This window comes from Dipodomys ordii, unplaced genomic scaffold (genome assembly GCF_000151885.1).
Source record: "Dipodomys ordii isolate 6190 unplaced genomic scaffold, Dord_2.0 Scaffold17, whole genome shotgun sequence".
Taxonomy (NCBI): Eukaryota; Metazoa; Chordata; class Mammalia; order Rodentia; family Heteromyidae; genus Dipodomys; species Dipodomys ordii.
This window is the reverse complement of record NW_012267233.1, coordinates 11,999,099-12,021,415: the sequence shown is the minus strand read 5'-3', so window position 1 is coordinate 12,021,415 and position 22,317 is coordinate 11,999,099. Positions and strand designations below refer to the sequence as shown.

The following is a 22,317-nucleotide window of genomic DNA, read 5'->3' as shown; positions in this document are numbered from 1 at the left end:
ACAGTGCCCAGGCCCAGAGTATAGGCCCCACGACCAGACCCAAAAAAGTAATAATAATAAAAATAAATAAATAAAAGGGATAATGAGCGAGGCACTGATGGCTCAGGCCTGTAATCCTAACTATTCAGAAAGCTAAGATCCGGGGATTGAAGTTCAAAGCCAGCCAGGGCAGGAAAGTCCCTGAGACTCTTATTGAATATATTACTCAGAAAAATCCAGAAGTGGTGCTATGGCTCAAAGTAGTAGAGGCTAGCTAGCATTAAGAAAAAGAAGCGCAGGGCCAGAGCCTGAGCCCAGGCCCAGAGTTCAAGCCCCAGGACCAGCAAAATAACTAAATAAATAAACATAGATAAAAGAGATAATGAACCACATCCTTATATCATCAACCTCAACATAATGACAGTCTCTATAATAAATAAATGTCAATATACCCCTGAGGCTGGAAAAGAAAGTCACTGATATTCTTGAGATCTTACAGGAGTTGTAATCAAGGTTAAACACATAGCTCTTGATCAACCTCTTTTGCTACTCTGGATCATTTTCATATATGGAAATGAGATTCTTCTCCTGCTACCCCAGAACAAGGATAACTGCTCTGTGAAAACAAGTAGATAGTTTCAAATGTAGACTTCTCAACACACTCAGTAGATTTTGTCTTCTAAGGAATATGAGTAGCTAAAAATCTTTCTGTTGGAATTGGTCAATGGAATTTCTGAGTAAAATTTAAGAACCAGTGGTGAAGATGTGACTAAAGGTAGTAGAACACCTGATTAGCAAATACCAGGGTGTGAGTTCACACCTCAATATCTTAAATATATGTATAGATATACATATAATATAATGTAATATATATTCACAATTGTAATTATTGGCAACAAGAAATAAATTTCTTGGATCAAATCCCTAGGTACTCAAAGTAGCATTAAAAATCTATGAAAACAGATATTTTAAAAAATTTTTTCTACCTCATGTATATTGAGTTTATATTCTTACTTGATCACTAACTTTAAATAACATACATGCTGAATTTAGCCTTGAAATAATTTTAAAACACTTCTAACTGGAGTATAAATTATTTTCAATAAAAGTATTGTTCTGCCAAGCAAGTGCCACTTGATTTACATAAATGCTAGTTAAGCACAGAATTTCTAAAATAGGCAATTAACGTGTCACAGGTCACTTCATCCATCCTGTCAAAACAGGAATTATTTTAACTTGCCTCCCTTCCTCTTACGAGAGTTACATTTATTTTCTCTAACAGAAAAAAAAGTTAGAAGAATAAACTTACAATGAATTTCCCCAATCAAACTTTTAAATAATTTTGGTTAACCACAAATTTACTCAAGTAGTTAAATATTTTTTCTGGATGGGTTTTACAGAAGCAGTGCAATTATCTTAGGTAATTAAATTATTGTTCTACAGATTCACAAATTACTTTACTCATTAATCTTAGCCCCTCACAAATAAAAAAGTCCCTTTAGTCCTTAGAAAACGTGTGATAAACTAGATACATTACGGGGGTAAACAATTTTGTTAACAGTTCCTCTAAGGATAAAAAACATAATTACAAAACCTTTAATTAATATATTTTACTAAAATCACAAGAATAAAAATGAATGCAAATAATCTAGTGTTATCACTTTCACACACCTTCAACTATTTGCCAGTCATAAATTAAAATACAGAAAATTTAAGGTAAGTACATACCTTGAATGTTACAAACTTTATGTCATAATTTATTGAACTCATATTAATAAAACACACACATACAATGATTCCAAATAAAGAAGAGGAATGTCATGGTAGTACCACAGTGACTTACCAAAAGTTATCCTAGGAAACAATCATAATTACATCTGCTGCAGAAAAATGTGTCTGGTTCTCACACCTCCTGCTAGATCCCCTTACAGTGCTTAAATAATTTTCTTTTTTCACATCAATATTTTCTTTGTAACAAAATACTACCTAGTTAGATTCTAAAGTAAGAATCTTTAGAAATCAGATTAGTAAAACAATTTTAAAATACTTACTGTCTTGTTTCGTAATCTAATTATGTCTGAGACAGAGCCAGCTCCACAGTACTCCATAACAATCCAAAGGTCTGTGTTCTTAAAATAACTGCCATAGTACTTTACAACATAAGGGCTAAAGAAAAATATAGACAATTAAATTTAGTTAATTGCCAAGAAAATTTTTTCTTAATCTCAATACAAAGTGTTCGCAACATTTCATAATGTTTGAATAAGTAAACTTAATGACTAAACTTCTATTGTATATTGAACTGTCTATATCTAGAGTTCACCAACTGTGTATAATTAGGCTTTATTTCATGGATGACATTTAACAGGATTACAAACCAAAGGAGGCCCAAATGTTCTGAGTGATTCCCAAGGAAAATAATACTTCGTTTTGGCAAGAACTTACTATTTAACATAAGAAACAAATGAAAATATTTTCCTTTAACTAAAACATTTTAAAATTGAATCAAACGAATTTTGCTTTCAGTCAAATATTAATACTCAATACAACATGTCAATAGTCCAAAAAATAGAGGGTTTTTTTTTCTTTCATTTTGGTCTCAGAATATTCTGGTGAAAAATAATTATATATACAAACACATACACACACATATAAATATACACACACACATATATTTTTTATTGTAAAGATACTATACAGAAGGGTTACAGTTACTTGAGTAAGGTAATGAGTACATTTCCTATTGAACACTGCTGCCCCTTCCTTTGTTTTTCCCCTACCATCCCTTCCCTCCCCACCTCCCCAACTCCTCCCTCCCCTCACCCCACCTCATCACCTCCAAAGTTGTAAAGTTCATTTTCAACATAGTGTCTTATACATCTCATTGTCACAATGGGACAACCTGTATCCTTGTTTTCAGCATGTTGTTATTTCCATTCCCCTCCCCAAATTAGAAAAATGTATATACAAGATGCAGAGCACCGGAATCAAATACAGTGAAAACAGAGACTATAACATGGGGGAAGAACATACAAAAGAAACAAAAAAATCACATAGTACATTATGAGCACATTAAAAACAACAGCAAGAAAGATAAACCTCTTGTGTCCCTATCTTGCAGTTCATTTCGTTTAGTATCACCTTATATGGTCATATGTCCATAGCTTTTGACCTTTTCTGCTTGCCCTAGACATATACTAGTTATTGCAAATAAGGGAAACCATGGAACCTATGTTTCTTCGGGTCTGGATTACTTCACGTAATATAATTTTTCCAAGTCTTTCCATTTCCTAACAAATGGGGCAGTGTCATTCTTTCTGATGTAGGCATAGAGTTCATGTGTGTTCGTGTGTGTTCGTGTGTGTGTGTGTGTGTGTATGTATCACATTTTCTTTGTGTGTGTGTGTGTGTGTGTTGTGTGTGTATCACATTTTCTTGATCCATTCATCTACTGAGGGGCATCTGGGAGGCCCTGCATTCTTATTCTCACATATAAATTTGTCCTAAAAATAGGAATATTTTGAGTATTTTCTTCACTCTATATTCCTATATGCTACAATGTCACTTTCTCCTTTAGAAACAAAGAGCAATAAATCCAAAAGACATACTACAAAGCTGTCTTTGCTTTCCTCAAAGGATCAGACTTTCAATCCAAACAAAAAAAAGAAAAACTAGGGGCTGGGAAGGTGGCTCAGTGGTAGATCACTTGCCTTGCATGCATGAGGCCCTGGGTTCGACTCCTCAGCACCACATAAGCAGAAGAAAAAAAAAAAGCCGGAAGCAGCACTGTAGGTCAAGTGGTAGAGCTCTAGCCTTGAGCTGAAGAGTTGAGGGACAGTGCCCAGGCCCAGAGTTCAGGCCCCAGGACCGGACCCAAAAAAAAAAAAACCAGAACTAAAGGAATGACAAACTAATGCATTTTATTATATATTATTAATAAAAATTCATCCAAATGAAGAAAAATTAAATCTCCTACCTGTCACATTGCTGCATTATAGAAATTTCTTTGATTATTTCCTGAAGATCTGACTCAACAGGCACTTGTTTAATTGCAACAACTTGGCCAGATTCTTTATGGATTGCTTTAAATACACTTCCATAAGACCTAAAAACAGACAGAAAAAGATGTTATCCTTTCTTATCTAATGCCATAACTATTAGACAGAGGGTACCGAACTGTTTGTGCAGTGTTTTCTAGATTAAATCACTCTTAAAATGATAAAAATAAAAGTAAACAAATGTTAGTGAATTCGTTTTAGTGCTTCAATTATAAATAAAGTCATGAAAAGTTAATACAAAACAAGTTGAGTTTTCTTAGGAATGAAAGAGACTTACGTTTTGTCAACTCAAATGCAGCATTAAGAAGATATAAAAAGAAATTAGCGGTATGAAAGATAGATTAAAAAGAGCCAGAATATCAAGTCCCACTTCTGTTCATAGTACTTAAAAACAGCTGAAACCCCCTACTCTAACCCCAAAGGTAGAGATTAAGGGAATCTCTAGCCAAATAGTTTTTCTGGAGTTACAATTCCAAGGTCTCTCCAAATATTCCTTTCACTATTTTCTCAAGAAAAAGACCACACAGGTAAATAAAAGAAAGAGATAAGATTTCAAGCTCAATTCACATCTACTACTCACCTTTTCCTAAATAAAATGGGCTTAAGATACTAAAGAGTGGTCCAATGTTATTTGCCTAACAAAGTCAAAATCATTCAAGCTTACTAATGAGAACACAAGACAAACAAACTTCCTGAAAACTATTTAGAAGCGCACGCGCACACGCGCACACACACACACACACACACACACACACACACACAACATATATAGTCTACTTCTTTGGAAGACAAAATTACCACATGTAGAATCATCTATCTAATCTTTAAAACTTCAGATTAATGGGCCAAGTTCAACTGGTATAAGTATTCAATTCTAGTAAACATACTTGAGTTGAAAAATTACTTTAGATAGTCTGTCACTATATAAAGGCTAATTTAATATTTTTTGTACTTACCCTTCTCCAAGCTTCTCTAATACATCAAAAACTTCTTCAGGCTGCTTAGTCAAACTGTCTTCACTCAGCTTTTTTAGTTTGCTGATAAGAAAAAGAAGAAAAATATTTTCCTTAAGATCTTTTATTTTTTTATCTATTTCTAGTAGGCAATATAATCATATGGTTCAAAAATAAAATAAGCCAAAGGCTGATGGTTCATTTCTGTACTCCTAACTACCCAGGAGACCAAAATTCATAGGCTTGAAGTGTGAACCCACTATAGACAGCACAGTGGAGAGACATCATCTCCAAAAATAACCAATAAAAAGTCAAGCTAGAGGCATACATCAAGTGGCAGAATGTCAGCTGAGCAAGCCAAGTTGAGTGAGCTTGAGGCCCTGATTTCAAACCCTAGGGGGGGAGGGGTGGGGCCAAACAATATTTTTTAAAAAGTATAAAATTAATGGTCTCCACCCAAGCCTTGGTCATCATGTTTCCAACAAAACCATAAAAAATGAATATATTCTCAATTTCCCCCTGGGGTTGAAAGCACCAGTTTCACATACACACGCACACACATGCACGCACGCACACAATACACACACACAGACTAGATACATCATAACATCATACATACAAACAGATAGATATATAGTTACATAGATACAGAGACCAACCAATAATGTTCTTTTCAGGAAATGAAGAAAAAATAAAGACATTCTTCCAACATACAAAGCTGAAAGAATTTATCACCAAGAAATAGCAAAGGGGGTCTTTAAACTGAAAAAGATGCTAATAAGTGAATATCAAAGATATTAAACTAACTGGTAACATTAACTGTATAAATTTATAATGCTCTATCATAGTAAATACACTACAAAAACTGTGAGTATGCTTTTAGATCTTTAGTATGAGGATTAAAGTTAAAACAAAAAGTATAACAATTATAATACTAAGAATAGATAATGTAGACAGGTAATATTAGAGATGTAAAATGAAGCCGCAAAACATTAAAATGTGGTGAGAAATATAATGTAAGATGTTTCTTACTAGTTCCTTTTTATTTATCTTCCTATCTTTATAATCATTAAATTACTATCATTTAAATTACTATCATATTAAATTAGCATTCTCTAGTGAAAAGACTTCACAGTGAAGACAAAGAAAACCATGTAAAAGACATACCAAGTAATCAAAACACTAAGACAGTAGGGGGGTGTGGGATGGGGGGATGGAGAGGGGAAGGGATGGGAAGGGGAAACAAAGGAGGAGGCAAGAAACTTGAGGCATATCTAAGGACATATACACTGAAAACAAGGAGATAGAAAAACTTAAAAAACTTTAAAAAAGGCCTGAGCATCAGGTAACCAAAGATACACAACAAATGCTTTATACACATATGAAAAGACACTCAATACCATTAGTTATCAAAGAAATAACAATTAAGCTAACACTACACACTCAGAAAAAGGAGTAAAATTAAAGATTAACAATATCAAGTGTTAGCAAGGGCAAGGAACAAAATCTTTCATATATGGCAGCTAGAAACACAAAATTAACTACTTTAAAAAATAGGTTAGCACTTCTGAAAAATTAAATATATACTTATCATGCAATCCAACTATTCTACTCCTAGGTATTTGCTTAATTAAAATGAAAAAAATACATACACCAAAAACACAAATTTTCACAATAACCTTATTAGAGCAACAAAAAAAAGACAAAGAAAACACAACAAATGTCAACCAACTTGGTCATAAAACATGCAAAACTGCTGATGTATTCAAGATCCTGGAAAAATCTCAAAATGATTAGTGCTCAGCAAAAGGAAAAAAAAGGATATTTTACTTTATGTATATTATTAACTGGTGCTGGTGGCACACACCTAAAATCCTACTAAGGAGACTGAGACCTGAGGATCACAGCTGGAAGCCAGCCTGAGCAATACAGTATGAGAGACTTTTCAATAAACTACCCAAATCCAAAACAAAACAAAACAAAAAGCCAGAAATGGAGCTCCGGCTCAAGTGGTAGAGTGCTAGCTTTGAACAAAAGAAACTCAAGAACAGCACCCAGACCCTGAGTTCAAGCATCAGGACACACAGACAGACCAACAGACACACACACACACACACACACACACACACACACACAATTTCTAGACTTAATTGAGGAAATTTTCAGTGCCAAGAGGCAGAAATGGTTTTGAGACAATGGTAAGTGAAGAAGAAACAATATTCATTGATCACTGTAAACCTAGGTTTCTGGAAAAGAGTTACTTTAGACATGAGTTTATAAAAGATGACAAAGCAAGATAATAGGAATTAAACAAGTAAAATGCTTTTTGGAGATAAATTAGAAAAATATGGGATCACTAAAAAATGAAAGAGAACAGAAAGAAATGATAAATAAAAAAATTTCCCTAGCAGGGTGCTGGTTCCTCACACCTGCAATCCTTGCTACTCACGAGACTGGGATTTTCGGATCATGGTTCAAAGTCAATCCGGGCAGGAAAGTCTGTGAAGTTCTTACCTCCAATTAACCACCAGAAACTCAGAAGTGGTACTATGACTCAAAGTAGTAGAGCACTAGCCTTGAGCAAAACTACTCAGAGACAGCACCCAGGCCCCACGTTCAAGTCCCATGACCAACAACAACAACAAAAAATTCCCTGAAAAAGGTGAAAGGAATGTATTCCAAAAGTACATGTGTAAGAGACTGCCTCAAAGGTGCTAAGAATATCTATACTATTGTAACAGGAGGAAATAATGAGCAGAGTCACAGATAAAATAGATTGGGCTAGAACATATCTGGGCTGCAGTAGCTCATTCTTGTAATCTTCCTACTAAGGGGTCTAAAATCTGAGGATTGTTGTTCAAAGCAGACCTGGGCCAAAAAGTCCGTGAGACTAATTTACAATGACCAACAAAAGGCTAGAAGTTTAGGCTTGAGCAAAATGTCCAAGCTAGATCACAAGTCTCTGAGTTCAAGCCTCCGTATTAACAGACACAGACACAGACACATAGACACACACACACACACACACACTCCTCTATAAGTTGGTGGGAGATCTATGAAAAATGAAATTTAAAATAATAATCTTTGAGGTTGCATAATTCCTTCGATATTGTTCAGAAGCAAGGTAAGCAATGAGAGAGACAATAGAAATTGTCCACAGGACAGATGCTATTGAGAAATAATAGGAAACGATGGTTAAAAGGTACTGGGGAAAAAATTAAGTCGAGTAGAGATAGAAATAAAAGTAGGAAGATGCTAATAAGCAAGGAGAAAGATATTGTATATCAGAAAAAAATTTAAAAAGCAATGTCCTACCAGCAAGACTAATCATCTGACATTTTAAAATACAACCATAAGCCAACCAGCAAGACTTCAGCATCCAGACACAGAAAGGTTCCACAGTGGCGGACCCGGCCAGAGCAGACAGTAACACAGACCAGCAACGTGAGACTGCAACATCCAGAAACATACTAAACTCCCCATAGACAGGAACCAAAAAGGAACACTCCTACACACACCATAGTAAAAACACTGGACATGAAAAGCAAGAAATTGATTTTATTTCTTGCCATCCTGGGGCTTGAACTCAGGGCCCAGGCACTGTCCCTGAGCTTCTTTTGCTCAAAGCTAATACTCTACCATAGTGCTATTTCTGGCTTTTTCTGTTTATATGGCAATGAGGAATTGAATTCAGGGCTTCATGCATATTAGGCAAGCACTTTACCACTAAGCCACATTCCCAGCCCCAAGGAATTGATTTTAAATGCTGAAAAATCAAAGAAGGAGCCATATTACAATGAAAAGAAAAGCAGAATCATTGCAGATCTCTCCACCCAAATGCAAGGCAAGGAGACTCTGGAATGGTATAATCCAAGCCCTGAAGATCAGCAAATTTTAACCCAAACTGGTATACCCAAAAAAGCTTACTTTACATTTGACAGTGAAACCAAAACCTTCCATGTCAAAGAAAAATTAATGGAATTCATAAATACTAAACCAGCATTACAAAGAATACTAAAGGGAAGTATAAAATCTGAAGAAAATCATCAAAATAAAGGAAACATATTAGATAAAACTCACTAGAGGATGAATTTCGGTAAGTACAGAAGAAGGAAAGAAGCAAAATATAGGAAATCAAGAAAATGGCAGGAAACATGACATATGTCTCTTTAATAATTCTAAATGTTAATGGACTCAATTCCCCAGCCAAAAGAAAAAGAACAGCAGATTGGATCAAAAAACAAGACCAACCCATTCATTGCCTCCAAGAGATTCACCTTACAGTCAAAGATTAAAAACTAACTCTGAGGGCTGGGAAGGTGGCTCAGTGGTAGAACACCTGCCTTGCATGCATGAGGCCCGGGTTCAATTCCTCAGTACCATATAAGCAGGAAAAAAAAGCCAGAAGTGGCGTTATGGCTTAAGTGGCAGAGCGCTAGCCTTGAGCTGAAGAGCTGAGGGACAGTGCCCAGGCCCAGAGTTCAGGCCCATAACCGGACCCAAAACAAACAAACAAAAAAAAAACTAACTCTGAGTGAAGGTATAGAAAAAGATCTTTCATGCAAATGCACTGTACATAAAGGCAGGAGTAGACATATTGATGTCTCACAAATTTGACTTTTCATTAGAATAAGTATGACAAAACAAGGAAGGTCATTACATAGTAATATATCATACAAAGGCCTAATATCCAATATAGAAAAGGAACTCAAAAAACTAACCCCTCCCAAACTTAATATACCAATTGCTAAATGGGCAAGGGAAATAAGAAGAGACTTCTCAGAAGAAGAGGTCTAAGATTAGCAAAGAAACACATGAGAAAATGTTCATCATCCCTGGCTATAAAGGAAATGCAAATCAAAACAACTCTGAGATATCGTTTTACCCCAGTTAGATTGCCCAACATTTTGAATTCTAACAATAACAAATGCTGGTGGTAGTGTGGGAGAAAAGGAACCCTACTGCATTGCTGGTGAGAATGTAAACTAGTACAACCACTCTGGAATGCAGTCTGGAGATTCCTACGAAAACTAAACATAGATTTTCCCTTAGATGTAGCTATACCACTCCTTGGCATCTATCCTAAGCATCATGAGCGAGGATATGATAAGGATACCTGCACATCCATGTTCATTGCCACACTATTTCACAAGAGCCAAGAAATGGTAACAGCCAAGATGCCCCACAATAGATGAGTGGATCTAAAATATGTGGTACAATGGAATTTTACATAGCCATTAGAAAAAATAAAATAATATCATTTGCAGGTAAATCGATGGAACTAGAACAAATCGTGTTAACTGAAGTAAGCCAAGATCAGAGAGACAAGCTGCACATGTTCTCCCTGATATGTGAACATTAGATCTAAAACACACCGGTATATGAAATTTACACAGGAATTTAGATACTCACACAGAGTGAGACCAAAAGAATATTGTCTTAGGAGAGCATCACAAAGGTGCAATACGCAAGCATCTCTTCTCTGAATATAAAATAATATACATACTGAAACAAACTCCAAAGATATGGAAACAAAGGACTTTTTTTTCTGATGACTCTGTATTTTTTATCTTACATATGGTGTATTCACATGCGAAAAGGTCACAGAATCCAAGGAAAAAGGGTGAAAAAGTGCAACAGTGGAATATACTGGACATTGATGAAAGTGAACTATCCAACTCGTGGGTGGAGATGGGAGACAGGAATGGGAGAGAATGTAGGAACAGATGAAAAGAAATGTACTAATTACCTGACATATGTAAATGTAACGCCATTGTATATCATCTCTAAAACAACAATGAATTTTAAAAAGAAAGCATTAAAAAACTGGCAATTGTGTCTCAGAAATCAAAAGTGCTTCTCCCTCATGGCTAAGCAAGTGAATGCAACTCAAAATGAACATGCACATGTCACAGTGATGGAGGCAGCATTATTATATTAACAAATCTCTTTAAAAGCAAGCCAAAAAGTAGTCTACCACTATATAATTCATTGGAAATTGAAAAAGTTTGCTTCAAACCAGGCTTATAATCTGACTCACTTTAAATGAACAAGTCATAGGTTACTCGATTGAATCCAGTAATTAGTCTACACATGTTTTTCTCAACATTTAGAATAACTGAAATGTTTCTTTTTAACAGGCAAAAAGTGTGTCTCCTGGGTATTTGTCAAGTGAAAACACATAGTTTATTTTGGTAAACAATTTATGTTTTAGTCATTTTGTCTTAACTTCCTTTCTCTTTCTGGTGTTTTAAATGAAAACTAATCTTCTCAATTGTGGCTTCATTTTAAATAATTTTATATTGTTTCCTTTAAAACCATATTTATAGCTTAAAAGAAAATCTCATACGCCAGGTGCCAGTGGCTCACACCTATAATGCTACTTACTCAAGAGGCTGAGATCTGAGAATCACGGCTTGAAGCCAGCCCAGGCAGGAAAGTCTGTGAGACCCTTAACTACCAAAAATGTAGTTTGTTATGTGTTCCCTGGAAAAATAGTCCCTTTCCCACTGTCCCTCCTGAGTACACATGGGGCTCCTTCCCTAAAAGCCCTGGCCCAGCATTTATAACCCAGGTAACTGGCACACCTGCGGGGAGTTACCTCTCCTGTCTCTGAGGTCATATCCTGGACCACCCCAGCCAAGTCTGCTTTGCACCGTGAGAGGTTCCCAGACTCAGGTCACATCCTCTATCTGCTGTGGCCCCTCCTCCTCCTCCTCACCTTCTCCCTACCTACATTAACCCCAGTCCCACCAGAAGTTGCCCCTTCCCTTCTCTGCACATCTTCCCAAGTAGGCTGGCAGTACGTTGTCTCCCCAATAAACTCTTGTCTGCCTGAACCATATAGCAGTTTCCTTTTGGCTAAACCTTACACAGTGATAGCTAAAGTGGTAGAGTACTAGCCTTGAACAAAAGAAGCTCAGAGAGTTCAAGCCCTAGGACCAGCATACACACGCACAAAAATCTCATGATTAAAAGTCAGAGGGTGCTGGTGGCTCATGCCTGTAATACTAGCTACTCAGGAGGCTGAGATCTGGTTCAAAGCCAGCTTGGACAGGAAAGTCCATGAGATTCTTCTTTCCAATAAACCTCCAGAAAACCAGAAGTGGTGCTGTGACTCAAGGGCTAGCCTTGAGCTGAAGAGCTCAGCAACAGCACCCAGGCCCAGAGTTCAAGCCCCACGACCCACCAAACAAAAAAAAATCAGACTAACACACACACACACATACACACACACATCACATCACATTGTTGTATTTTCCTGCCCTTGGCAAATGCAACACACTGAGCATAGTTTTATGGATTTAATGCCCCAAAGTTACATCACAAATACAATATATTTTTTTTTAGTCGCAAGTCCAAAACACTAGTTATCCTTGACTGCATGCCCTTAGAGAATGAATTTAAAATTTTGTAGAGAACAAGTCAACCACAAGAAATCTCTTTCAGGGAAATTGAGTGATAGGATTTATTACATGATCAGGCAGACATACCCTAGATTTGTCTTTTTACAATAAAGGAGCTGGTAGGAGCTGGTACAATTTAGTTGTCCTGGTTGCCATGGTTTGACTTTCCCCACCCCTAAAATTTAAGTGTTAAAATTATTATTACGATGTGAAGTCTTCAACAGGTATAAGTCATGAACAGTATTAAGGCTCTTATGGGGGGGGGGGAGGAACCATCACATAGCAGTTAGCTCACTTGCCATTCCAAACCTTCTGCATCATTAGGACACAGCATTCTTCCTCTCCAAAGAATACAGAAACAAGGTACCATCTTGCAGAGAAAACACCTGACATTTAAACTAGAGAAAAAAAAAAAAACACAAGAAGAAAGAAAACTATAGGCCTATATCCTTTATGGATACAGATACAATAATCTTCAACAAAATGCTAGCAAATTAAATCTAAGAGTTTCACAGCCCCTGTTTATGAATTAATTTAAAATTTGTTAGTAGTGCCTTATGCCAATAATCCTAGCTACTCAGAGACTAAACCCTAGGAGATGGCAGTTCAAAACCAACCCAGACAGAAAATTCCATGAGACTCTGTCTCTATTTAACCAGGAAAAGAAAAATAAAAACAGAATTGGAGATGTAACTCAAGTGGTAAAGACCTAGCCATCACCAAGGAAGTCGAGTGAGAGAGCAAGGTTCTGAACTCAAGCTCCCCTATGGGGCGAAAAAAAAAGATTATTCATGATCAAGTGAGATTCATTTCAAGGATACTTCAACCTATGCTAACCAATAAACATCAACAGAATAAAGAACAAAAACCATATAAAGTATAAAATATACTAAAACATCTCAAAATAAATTTAAACCAAGAGGCAAAGTTCTTAATTATAAAAACTATAAAACATGCCAGTGCTATCGGCTCAGGCCTATAATCCTAGCTATTCAGGAAGCTGAAATTTGAACATCATGGTTTGAAGCCAGCCTGGTCAGGAAATTCCATGAGACTCCAATAAACTACCAAAAACATTGAAAGTGGAGCTTTGGCTCAAGCAGTAGAGCACTAGCCTTGAGCAAAAAAAAAAAAATAAAACAAAGCTCAGAGTCAGCACCTAAGCCCTGAGTTCAAGCCCTAGACCAGGCCAAATTAAAAAAAAAAAACTATAAAAATTAATGAAAGAAATTAAAAGTCAGGCACTATGGGCTCATGCCTATAATCCTAGCTACTCAGGGAGCTGAGATCTTAGTGTCCTGGTTTGAATGAAGTCACCCAGGCACAAAAGTCTCTGAGACTCTTATCTCCATTAAACTACCAAAAAAAGCTGAAAGTGGAGTTGTGACTCAAGTGGTAGAGCCTCAAGCTAAAAAAGCTCAGGGACAGAACCTAGGCCCCTGAGTTCAAGTGCCAGGACAAGCACAAAAAGAAAGAAAGAAAAGGAGGGGTGTGGAGAGGAGGAAGGAAGGAAGAAAGGACAGAGACAGGAAGGAAGGAAGGAAGGAAAGAAGGAAGGAAGGAAGGAAGGAAGGAAGGAAGGAAGGGAGGGAGGGAGGGAAAGAGGAGGAGAGGAAAGGAAGGGAAGGGAAGGGAAGCACAAAAAGAAAGAGGGAGGAGGAAGGAAGGAAGGACAGAGACAGGAAGGAAACAGGGAAGGGAAGGGAACAGGAAAGGGAAGGGAAAGGAGGAAATGGTAGGGAAGGGAGAGGACTGTTTAAACAGGACCCCAAAAGCACCGGACACAAAAGCAGAAATACGTAAATGGAATTATCTCAATTAAAAAGCTCCTGAAGAGCAAAAGAAACAAGAGTAAAGAAACAACTTACAAAATGTAACAAAGTATTTGTAAATTTTTTGTGGTTAATAACCAGAATATATAAAGAACTCCAAAAACTTCATAGTTTAAAAAAAATCAACTTAAAAATGGGCAGTAGACCCCAAGAGACATTTCTCAAATAAAAATATATGAAGTGCAACATGTATAAAAACAAATGTGGAATACATAACTTATCATGAGGAAAATGCAAATCAAGTCCACAATGACATAACCTTGCACTCCAGTTAGACTGGTCATTATCAAAAAGATAATCAGTACAAAGAAAGTGGAGAAAAGGGAACCCTTCTATCCTATTGGTGGGAATGCAAATTAGTACAGTCGTTACAGAAAGCACCAAAGTTCTCCAAAATGTTCACCAGCTGATGCACCCAAATATTCAGCCTGAGCCCAGAGCTGGACTCTACTCTACCTATTTTTTAGACTTCCTGTGCTGCTGGGATGACAGGTACACACTGCCCCATCCAGCTTCTCTCCACTGAAATGAAGTCTGGGAAACTTCGGGCCCAGATTGATCTGGAGTTTCAGTACTCTTGATTTCAGCCTCTCATGAACTGAGCTGACAAGCACAGACCACTGTATCCAACTGTATCCAGCTTCTTATAGAAATGGTTGATTCCAGAAATGTACAAGATGAGCCCTCAACAGCTTATCACAGCAGACAGGAAAGAAGCTATCAAATACCCCTAGGGTTGGTTATGTTCTCTCCTAAAAGACTCACAATGACCAAAAATGAAACAATTTGCACATAATGATAGTAAATGATGTAGGTTAAAATCCATCCTGTTCAAGTCAGCTCATGAAGGCACTGAAAACAAGGTCCCCTGTGGAAAAAAAGGAATGCACTCATTACCTTGAAACTGCAAATAATGGGAACGGAACAAGCACTTATTCTTTCTTCCCTTTATAAACTATACCACTGAATAACCAAACAGGAAGTAAGAGGAAGTGACTTTATAAATAAACATTCCACCTAATAAATGAAACAAAAAATGATGTATTTAGAATTTCATCATTTTGCAAGACCCAATGAATTAGCAGAAATAAATACTATTAACAGCTGCTAACTTCATGAGAGAAAGAGAATATTGCACATTAAGAGTTTACTACTGTATTGCCAAGCCCAATCTATAATAATGCCTAAGGGATTCAACTTGGGTCTGATCCATCTTTGGACCCAGCTAGCTGCCCAGTTGCAGGAAATAGAGAAGACAAATATGTTGAACTGAGTCTCAAGTAAACAACTAACAAAATACACACAGTAAGAAACTGCAGTTCAAACAACTTGAAGTTTTCAACAAGAAAAGGAAAAGGGGAGAGGACAAACATAAAGTTTAAAGGTAACCAACAAGCTAGGCTAAGATTTAAGGGTCTCAGTTCAAAGCCAGCTGATAAAAGCTAGTAAGACTTTTATCTCCAATTAACCTCCAAAATGCCAGAAGTAGAGCTGTGGTTCAAAGTGGTAGAGTGCTAGCCTTGAGCAGAAAAATCTAAGGGACAGTGCTCAGTCCCTGAATTCAAGCCCCTATTCCCAGCAAAATTAATTGGCTAATTAATTTCCTACGTCTAGTCTATCAATTAGTGCTTCATTTCTAATTCCAAAATGTAACCTCAATCTGTCCCATTCTCTCCATCTCCACTCACTCCACAATCTTTATCTGTTCCTTTTTATATTCTTTTTTTTTTTGGTCGAGTCGTGGGGTCTGAACCCTGGGCCTGGGCGCTGTCCCTCAGCTCTTCAGGTCAAGGCTAGCGCTCTACCACTTGAGCCACAGCGCCACTTCTGGCTTTTTTCTTATGTGGTGCTGAGGAATCGAACCCAGGGCCTCAGGTATGCAAGCGCTCTACCACTGAGCCACCTTCCCAGCCCCCCTTTTTATATTCTTAACTCTCTATAACCTACTAGAACAACCAGAATAATCTTTTTAAAACAGAATTGCCTGAAACCCTGCTTTAAACCATTTAATGATAGCCCATGGCACTCTGTCTTAAATCCAAAATCCTTTCCATTACCTATATTTCTGAATCTCTGCCCATCTTTCAAACCTCATTTCTCTTTGTCTTCTCCTATTCTAAAACCTAGCCACATGACCTTACTTTAATTCCTTCAAGACACTGAGGTGGTCTCCCTCACCAGGCTTTCTCATGGATTTTCTCTCTGCCTTGAGTACTACACACACATGCATAGGTCCACACCAAGATAATTTCTCAACATTATATTGCAGCTTAAATATTATCTACTCAAAGATGCTTCCTCCAAGTGTCAGTATCACCACTTCATTAATTCACACTACTTCTACCTCTCAAAGCTCAAGCCCCAGCCAGACTGTACATTCTATGAAAAAAATCTTGTCTATTTCATTTGGTAATGCACCTAATATCTGGCATTTTATTAGAAGGCAGTCACTTAATGACTGAATGTTTGAGCAGATAAGCAAATGAATGAACCAAGCTTACAGTCAATTTCTGCCTTGAGTAATTAGTATGAAAGCCCATTTTCAGAGGCAACAGGAAAATGACAGAGAAATAGAATCAAGAACATTTATCGCTTCCTATCTTCAGTTTATGCTTTCCTCAAATATATCAAAAGTTCATCTAAATTATAAAGTCAAGTTCAACTTGCATTCCTTTCTAACTATAGAACTCTACAGCCCATAATTTCAGAAAGCCAAAAATCTTAAAGCTGAAAGATGATCTGGAAAAAGAAAAATATTGTATGCTTTAAATACAGAAACAGAAATCTCATGAAATGTACTATGTTTTCCAGTATTTTTTCTATTTTCTGTTCTATTTTTCATTAAAAAATGATGACTATGATTCATCAAATTAATTTCAGGTCCTTCTATTAGGTTGTGATTTGTAGTTTGAAAAAACATTCTTGACTTATGTCAAGAAAATTATTTCATTTCCATCTTTCTCATTTTAATTAATAGAGATGATACCATTGTCAAAGGAGCCCAGAGTGGTATTGTTAACAACCTAAACATGCAAAAAAATATATATTTTAATTATAGTCTCTCACTTCTAGGAAGAGATGAAGGAGACAAACTAATTGGGGGATGGGTTTGCATATGCGCGCATGTACATACACACACACACACACACAGACCTCAATCCTGAGGGCTGTCCCTGAGCCTTTTGGCTCAAGTTTAGCAATTCTACCATTTGAGCCACAAATCACTTCTGGCTTTTCTTCCCTATGTTCCCTTTAAAGCATGTGCTTTGAAGAGCTATTCTTGTGTGCTGGGTTCTTTTCCCTTTGGTCTACCTTGAACATTTTATTCACTGGCTGCCTCTCAAATGATAAATTTCTGGACTTTGGGAGCATAGATCAGTGGTAAAGTGCATGTTGAGCATATCTGAAACCATAGTGCCACAAAAACCCCAACACCACAAAACACTGTGCATGTTTAGCATAGCTGAGGCCATAGTACCACAAAAATCCCAGCACCACAAAAAAATTATAAAATAGGAAACATGCTATACAGCTTCCTCCCTACGGCAGCTACCTGTATTTTTTGTTAAGAGTTCTTAGAGGCTGGGAAGGTGGCTCAGTGGTAAAGTGCTTGCCTTGCATGCATGAGGCCCTGGGTTTGATTCCTCAGTATCACATAGCAGAAAAAGCTGGAAGTGGCACTGTGGCTCAAGTGGTAGAGCACTAGCCTTGAGCTGAAGAGCTGAGGGACAGTGCCCAGGCCCAGAGTTCAGGCCCCACAACTGGCAAAAAAAAAGAAAGAAAGAAAAGAAAAGAAAAAAAAGAGTTCTTAGAGTTCATCTTCACAAAGACAACTCCAGCTCTCCACTTAGTGAATGTCTCCAACAATAAGCATACAAGAATTAATTTTTATTTATTTTCCAACATTCCAAGAACATATGAAGTAGGACTACGGATATAAAATCAAGTTCATTATTCCCTCTTCTCACTGCAACATCTTCAAGACATTCCTGAAATTCCACTATCTACTTAGTTTGTTCTTTGCCCCACCCAACTCTCTATCACATATTTCCATTTCTAATTCCTAGCCTCAAGTCAGCTATACAGATGCTAAAGACTAGTTAAAAATGTTCATAGGTTCATAGGTGGCTCAGTGGTAGAGCGCTTGCCTTACATGCATGAGGCCCTGGGTTCGGTTCCTCAGCACCACATAAGCAGGAAAAAAAAAGCCGGAAGTGGTGCTGTGGCTCAAGTGGTAGAGTGTTAGCCCCACGACCGGACCCAAAAGAAAAAAAGTGTTCATATTAAGGAACACATGAATAATTTCTACTCTATCCTCCTATATTCTTATCCCTTTACCTTTGCTTTTATATTTCAAAACAATCATTCATAGCAGTATCTGCCCTTATGATTTTCTTACCTTATTTGTGGGAATATATTCCAATGCCCAAACATTTTAATTTCAAGCTTCAATTTCATTTACCCCAAACTTCCCCTTTCATAGTATTTTTTAACTGCCACAATTTGAGTCAAAGACCTCTCATTCCTGTCTTGAAAATATAATCAGTAGCTTACTCTTATACTTCAGTGCTTTCACTGTAAACACCAACTTTTGATTTTAAACCAATTTTAACTACTAGTCTTATAATCGAGGAATGGTAGATTGATCTCATAAAGTTTATCTCCATAGCACATCCAGAGCATATAGTATATCCTCTCTTTGACAATTATTGTATAAAACTACAAACCTACCCTGTAACAATTAGAGTTCTTAAACTTCCAGAGGCCTTTCTGTGACAAAAATCTAGGAGTCTAAAACCCATTCTGGTACCTCAGGACAGCAGCAGAGAATCCATATTTATTGCCTATGTTTATTTTAAAAACAAAACCAAAAAACAACCTTGTAAAGGATATCAAATCAACAAATATGGAAGTAGCGTTGTGGCTCAAGTGGTAGAGCACTCGCCTTGAGCTTAAGAGCTGAGAGATAGTGCCCAGGCCCAGAATTCAAGCCCCATGACTGACCAAAAAAAAAAAAAAAGAACGTCAACAAATAAGAAGATGAGAAGTGCTTACATATTATTTAAAATTCTGAGTCAGGAGTCTTAAATCTGGCTGCATACTGGTATTTCCAACTTACAGAGGAAAAGAATAATAACTAAAAGAATAATAACTAAAAAAAGTCAAATTCAATGTCAGTGGCAAAGCTGGGCTGATGTTATATATGTGTGTGTCAACAATTTACAGCCTAAAAATATAAAGACATGTATTGAAAGGGCAAATACCCCATTCAGGATAGTGATCAACCTTTGTAATATAAGAAGAGACTATAATTGAGAAATGATAGGCACAGGGGCTTCATTTTATTAGTGACATTTTATCTCTTAAGCTAGGCAGTGAATATCAGCAACACAGACACAATCATGATATCCTCACAGAGATTAAGAAAGGAATAAGCAATTGCAGAAAAAGTCAACCATTACATTATGAAATTCTAATAGGAATTATTGAATATAATAAGGGGGTACACAGCTTTTGCAGCCAATCAGACTAAAGCTTCTGGCACTTTCTCCACATGACAAAAACATTTTAACCTCACTGAGGCTCATTTAATAAGGAAAACATGAGTTAACATCATTGAACACGTTTCATGAAGCACTGAACTGATTTTGTTATGACCTCACTTAATCTCCCTGATATATTTTATAAATGACAACTTTAAATTCTGAGCTAACACAGTAAGTGGCAGAGTGAGGATAACCATTTTTTAAGAAGATTATATACGAAAGGTAGAACTAGGGACATGACTCAAGAGGTTGCACACTTGCCTAACAAGAGCAAGGCCCTGAGTTCAAACTCTAGTATCTCCAAAAAAATAGAAAAAGATATACACAGTCACATCCAACCAATTTCGGTCAATGACAGACCTTATACACATAGATTCATAAGACTATATAGCCTAGTTAACACTACAGCCTTCTACATAGCTTTGTATAAGTATACTCTACAATGTTTATACAACAAAATTACCTAAGGATGTTTCTCAGAATATAACCCACTTATTGCATGAATTTTCTGACAAACAATTGATCTCAAAATTAATAGTTCTAATTTAAATTAAAAAATTGATAGCTCTACTTTATTATTAGACAGCAATAATCAAAGGGGCAACACAAAAACTGTCAACAATTTCTGACATAGCTTTCCATGTTATAAAGCAGGATTACTGTCTATAATCCAACCTACTACCTTGCTGTGAGGATTAAAAATTATTTATATAGGACTGGGGCATAACTCAAATGGTAGAGTGCTTGTCTAAAAAGCACAGGCACCAAATTCAATCCCCAATACTGCCAAATGCAAATTATAGATAGATGTATAGATATTTAGAGAGCTCAAAGATAGAGATGGAGATATATTTGTATATACTCACAATGAATAGAAAATGTTATAAAAATTTAACAACTATTCAAATATAAAGAAATAATATCACATATCTTTTGCTCTTCAGAAATCCCTTCCTGGGCCAGATGGCGGTATGCACCTATTATCCAAGCTAATGAGTTGTGAAGAGCAGCCTGGGCAACACAGCAAGATACTGGATTAAAATTAAAATTGGTAAGAAAAAAAAAAAAAGACCTTCCTAGGTCATAACAAATCTCTCTGAACCAACACTTTGAAAAGTATAAATCACCATGGAATTACCACCTATACTTTCCACTCACTCCTCTGGGTTGTCTAATGTCTTCCCAAGAGTAAAGAATCTCTTACACCGTAATGAAACTCATAACTTACAGTAGAGCTAATAGAAAGCCTCTACTACAATTCAAAGTGGCTCAAGTTGGCCTACAGCATATGTCAGGGGTGTCCCCTTACAGTCCTTCCAAGGAAGAAAGAAAAAAGTGTTCCCAATATTATTCTGTAGTATTAAAACTGGTGTCCACTGAGTACCAGAAGATAGACAGCTTACAAAATGCTAGAAGAGCATGTTTCAACTGACTTGCTTTCAGGGCTCCGACTGACAGCAGGCCCCTTTTGAAAACCTATCCAAGACCTTCCTTTTTTCACCTGAACAGATGGCTTCCAGGCCTCAAGGCTTATATATCTACTCACACAATTCTTAATAGCTCCCTACCTTTTAAATTATTTCACATTCTCGAATACAACACTTTTGGTCTAAAAATCTCCAGGTATCAAAGCAGACAAACTCTCGGATCAGCACTCACTATAGTTATACATTAATACACTTATTTCACAAATTAAATACGAAAGACTCGCCAGTTGCTGGTGGTTCACAACCATAATCCTAGCTACTCAGGAGTCTGAGATCTGAGGACTGCAGTTTGAAGCCAGCCAAGCTAGAAAAGTCCGTGACACTCTTCGCTTAACCACCAAAAAGCCAGAAATAGCACCGTGGCTCAAGTAGTATAGCACCAGCTTTGTGCGAAAAAGCTAAAGGACAGTACCCAAGCCCTGAGTTCGAGCCCAATACTGGCACACACAAGTACATACGTACACGTATACATAGACTGGTGTTAAATGTTTGGTCCAGCATCAACCAATTAAATCATTCTTGGGGGAAGATGGTCAGAATATAAATTTATATCAGTGGAAAATACTGATTCGACTTAAGTTCATTTACAAATATTAGTTTAAATGCATCTATTTTGTATGTCTATGTTTCCAACATATCCCAGATTTAAACATAAATACCATACCAAAGCATCACTACTTGTAAAAATATATGGGAGGAGGGGTTCTAATTTAAGATTCCCACTGTCGTGTAATCCATAAATTCTTTCGAACTTGAAGGGGGAGGAGCAGGAACACCTGTCAGTGTAGCACGGCCACAATAACTTTTTCTGCAGTGTAGCTATTAATAATGGCTTAAACTTCAAAACAATCATCTCTAACAGGGAAGAAAAGCAAGCAATATTTTGCAGCACATCTGACAAAACAAGCCCCAATGGCTGTAAGAACAGTTCACGTCTTCGTTTGAAGGTCTCCAGGCTCCGTGAACTCGCCACGAGGTAAAACCCTACCGCCCCGGGATCGGGCCGCGGGGCGCCCGGCGCTGCCAACGCCGCTTTCCGGGCGCGCCAGGCCGGCC

The 22,317-nt window shown here is 37.0% G+C and overlaps 1 protein-coding gene across 1 annotated transcript in view; it reads right to left on the bottom strand.

The window, feature by feature from the left end:
• The window catches only part of Stk3 (serine/threonine kinase 3), a 235,087-nt gene that overhangs the window by 212,354 nt on the left and 416 nt on the right, over positions 1-22,317 (bottom strand). Inside the window, exons 2-4 of the mRNA XM_013012550.1 lie at positions 4,994-5,074; positions 3,956-4,084; positions 2,031-2,145 (exon numbers count right to left, since the gene is read on the bottom strand). Of these exons, the coding sequence (XP_012868004.1) occupies positions 2,031-2,145; positions 3,956-4,084; positions 4,994-5,074 (325 nt within the window). The remainder of the gene's footprint in view (positions 1-2,030; positions 2,146-3,955; positions 4,085-4,993; positions 5,075-22,317) is intronic.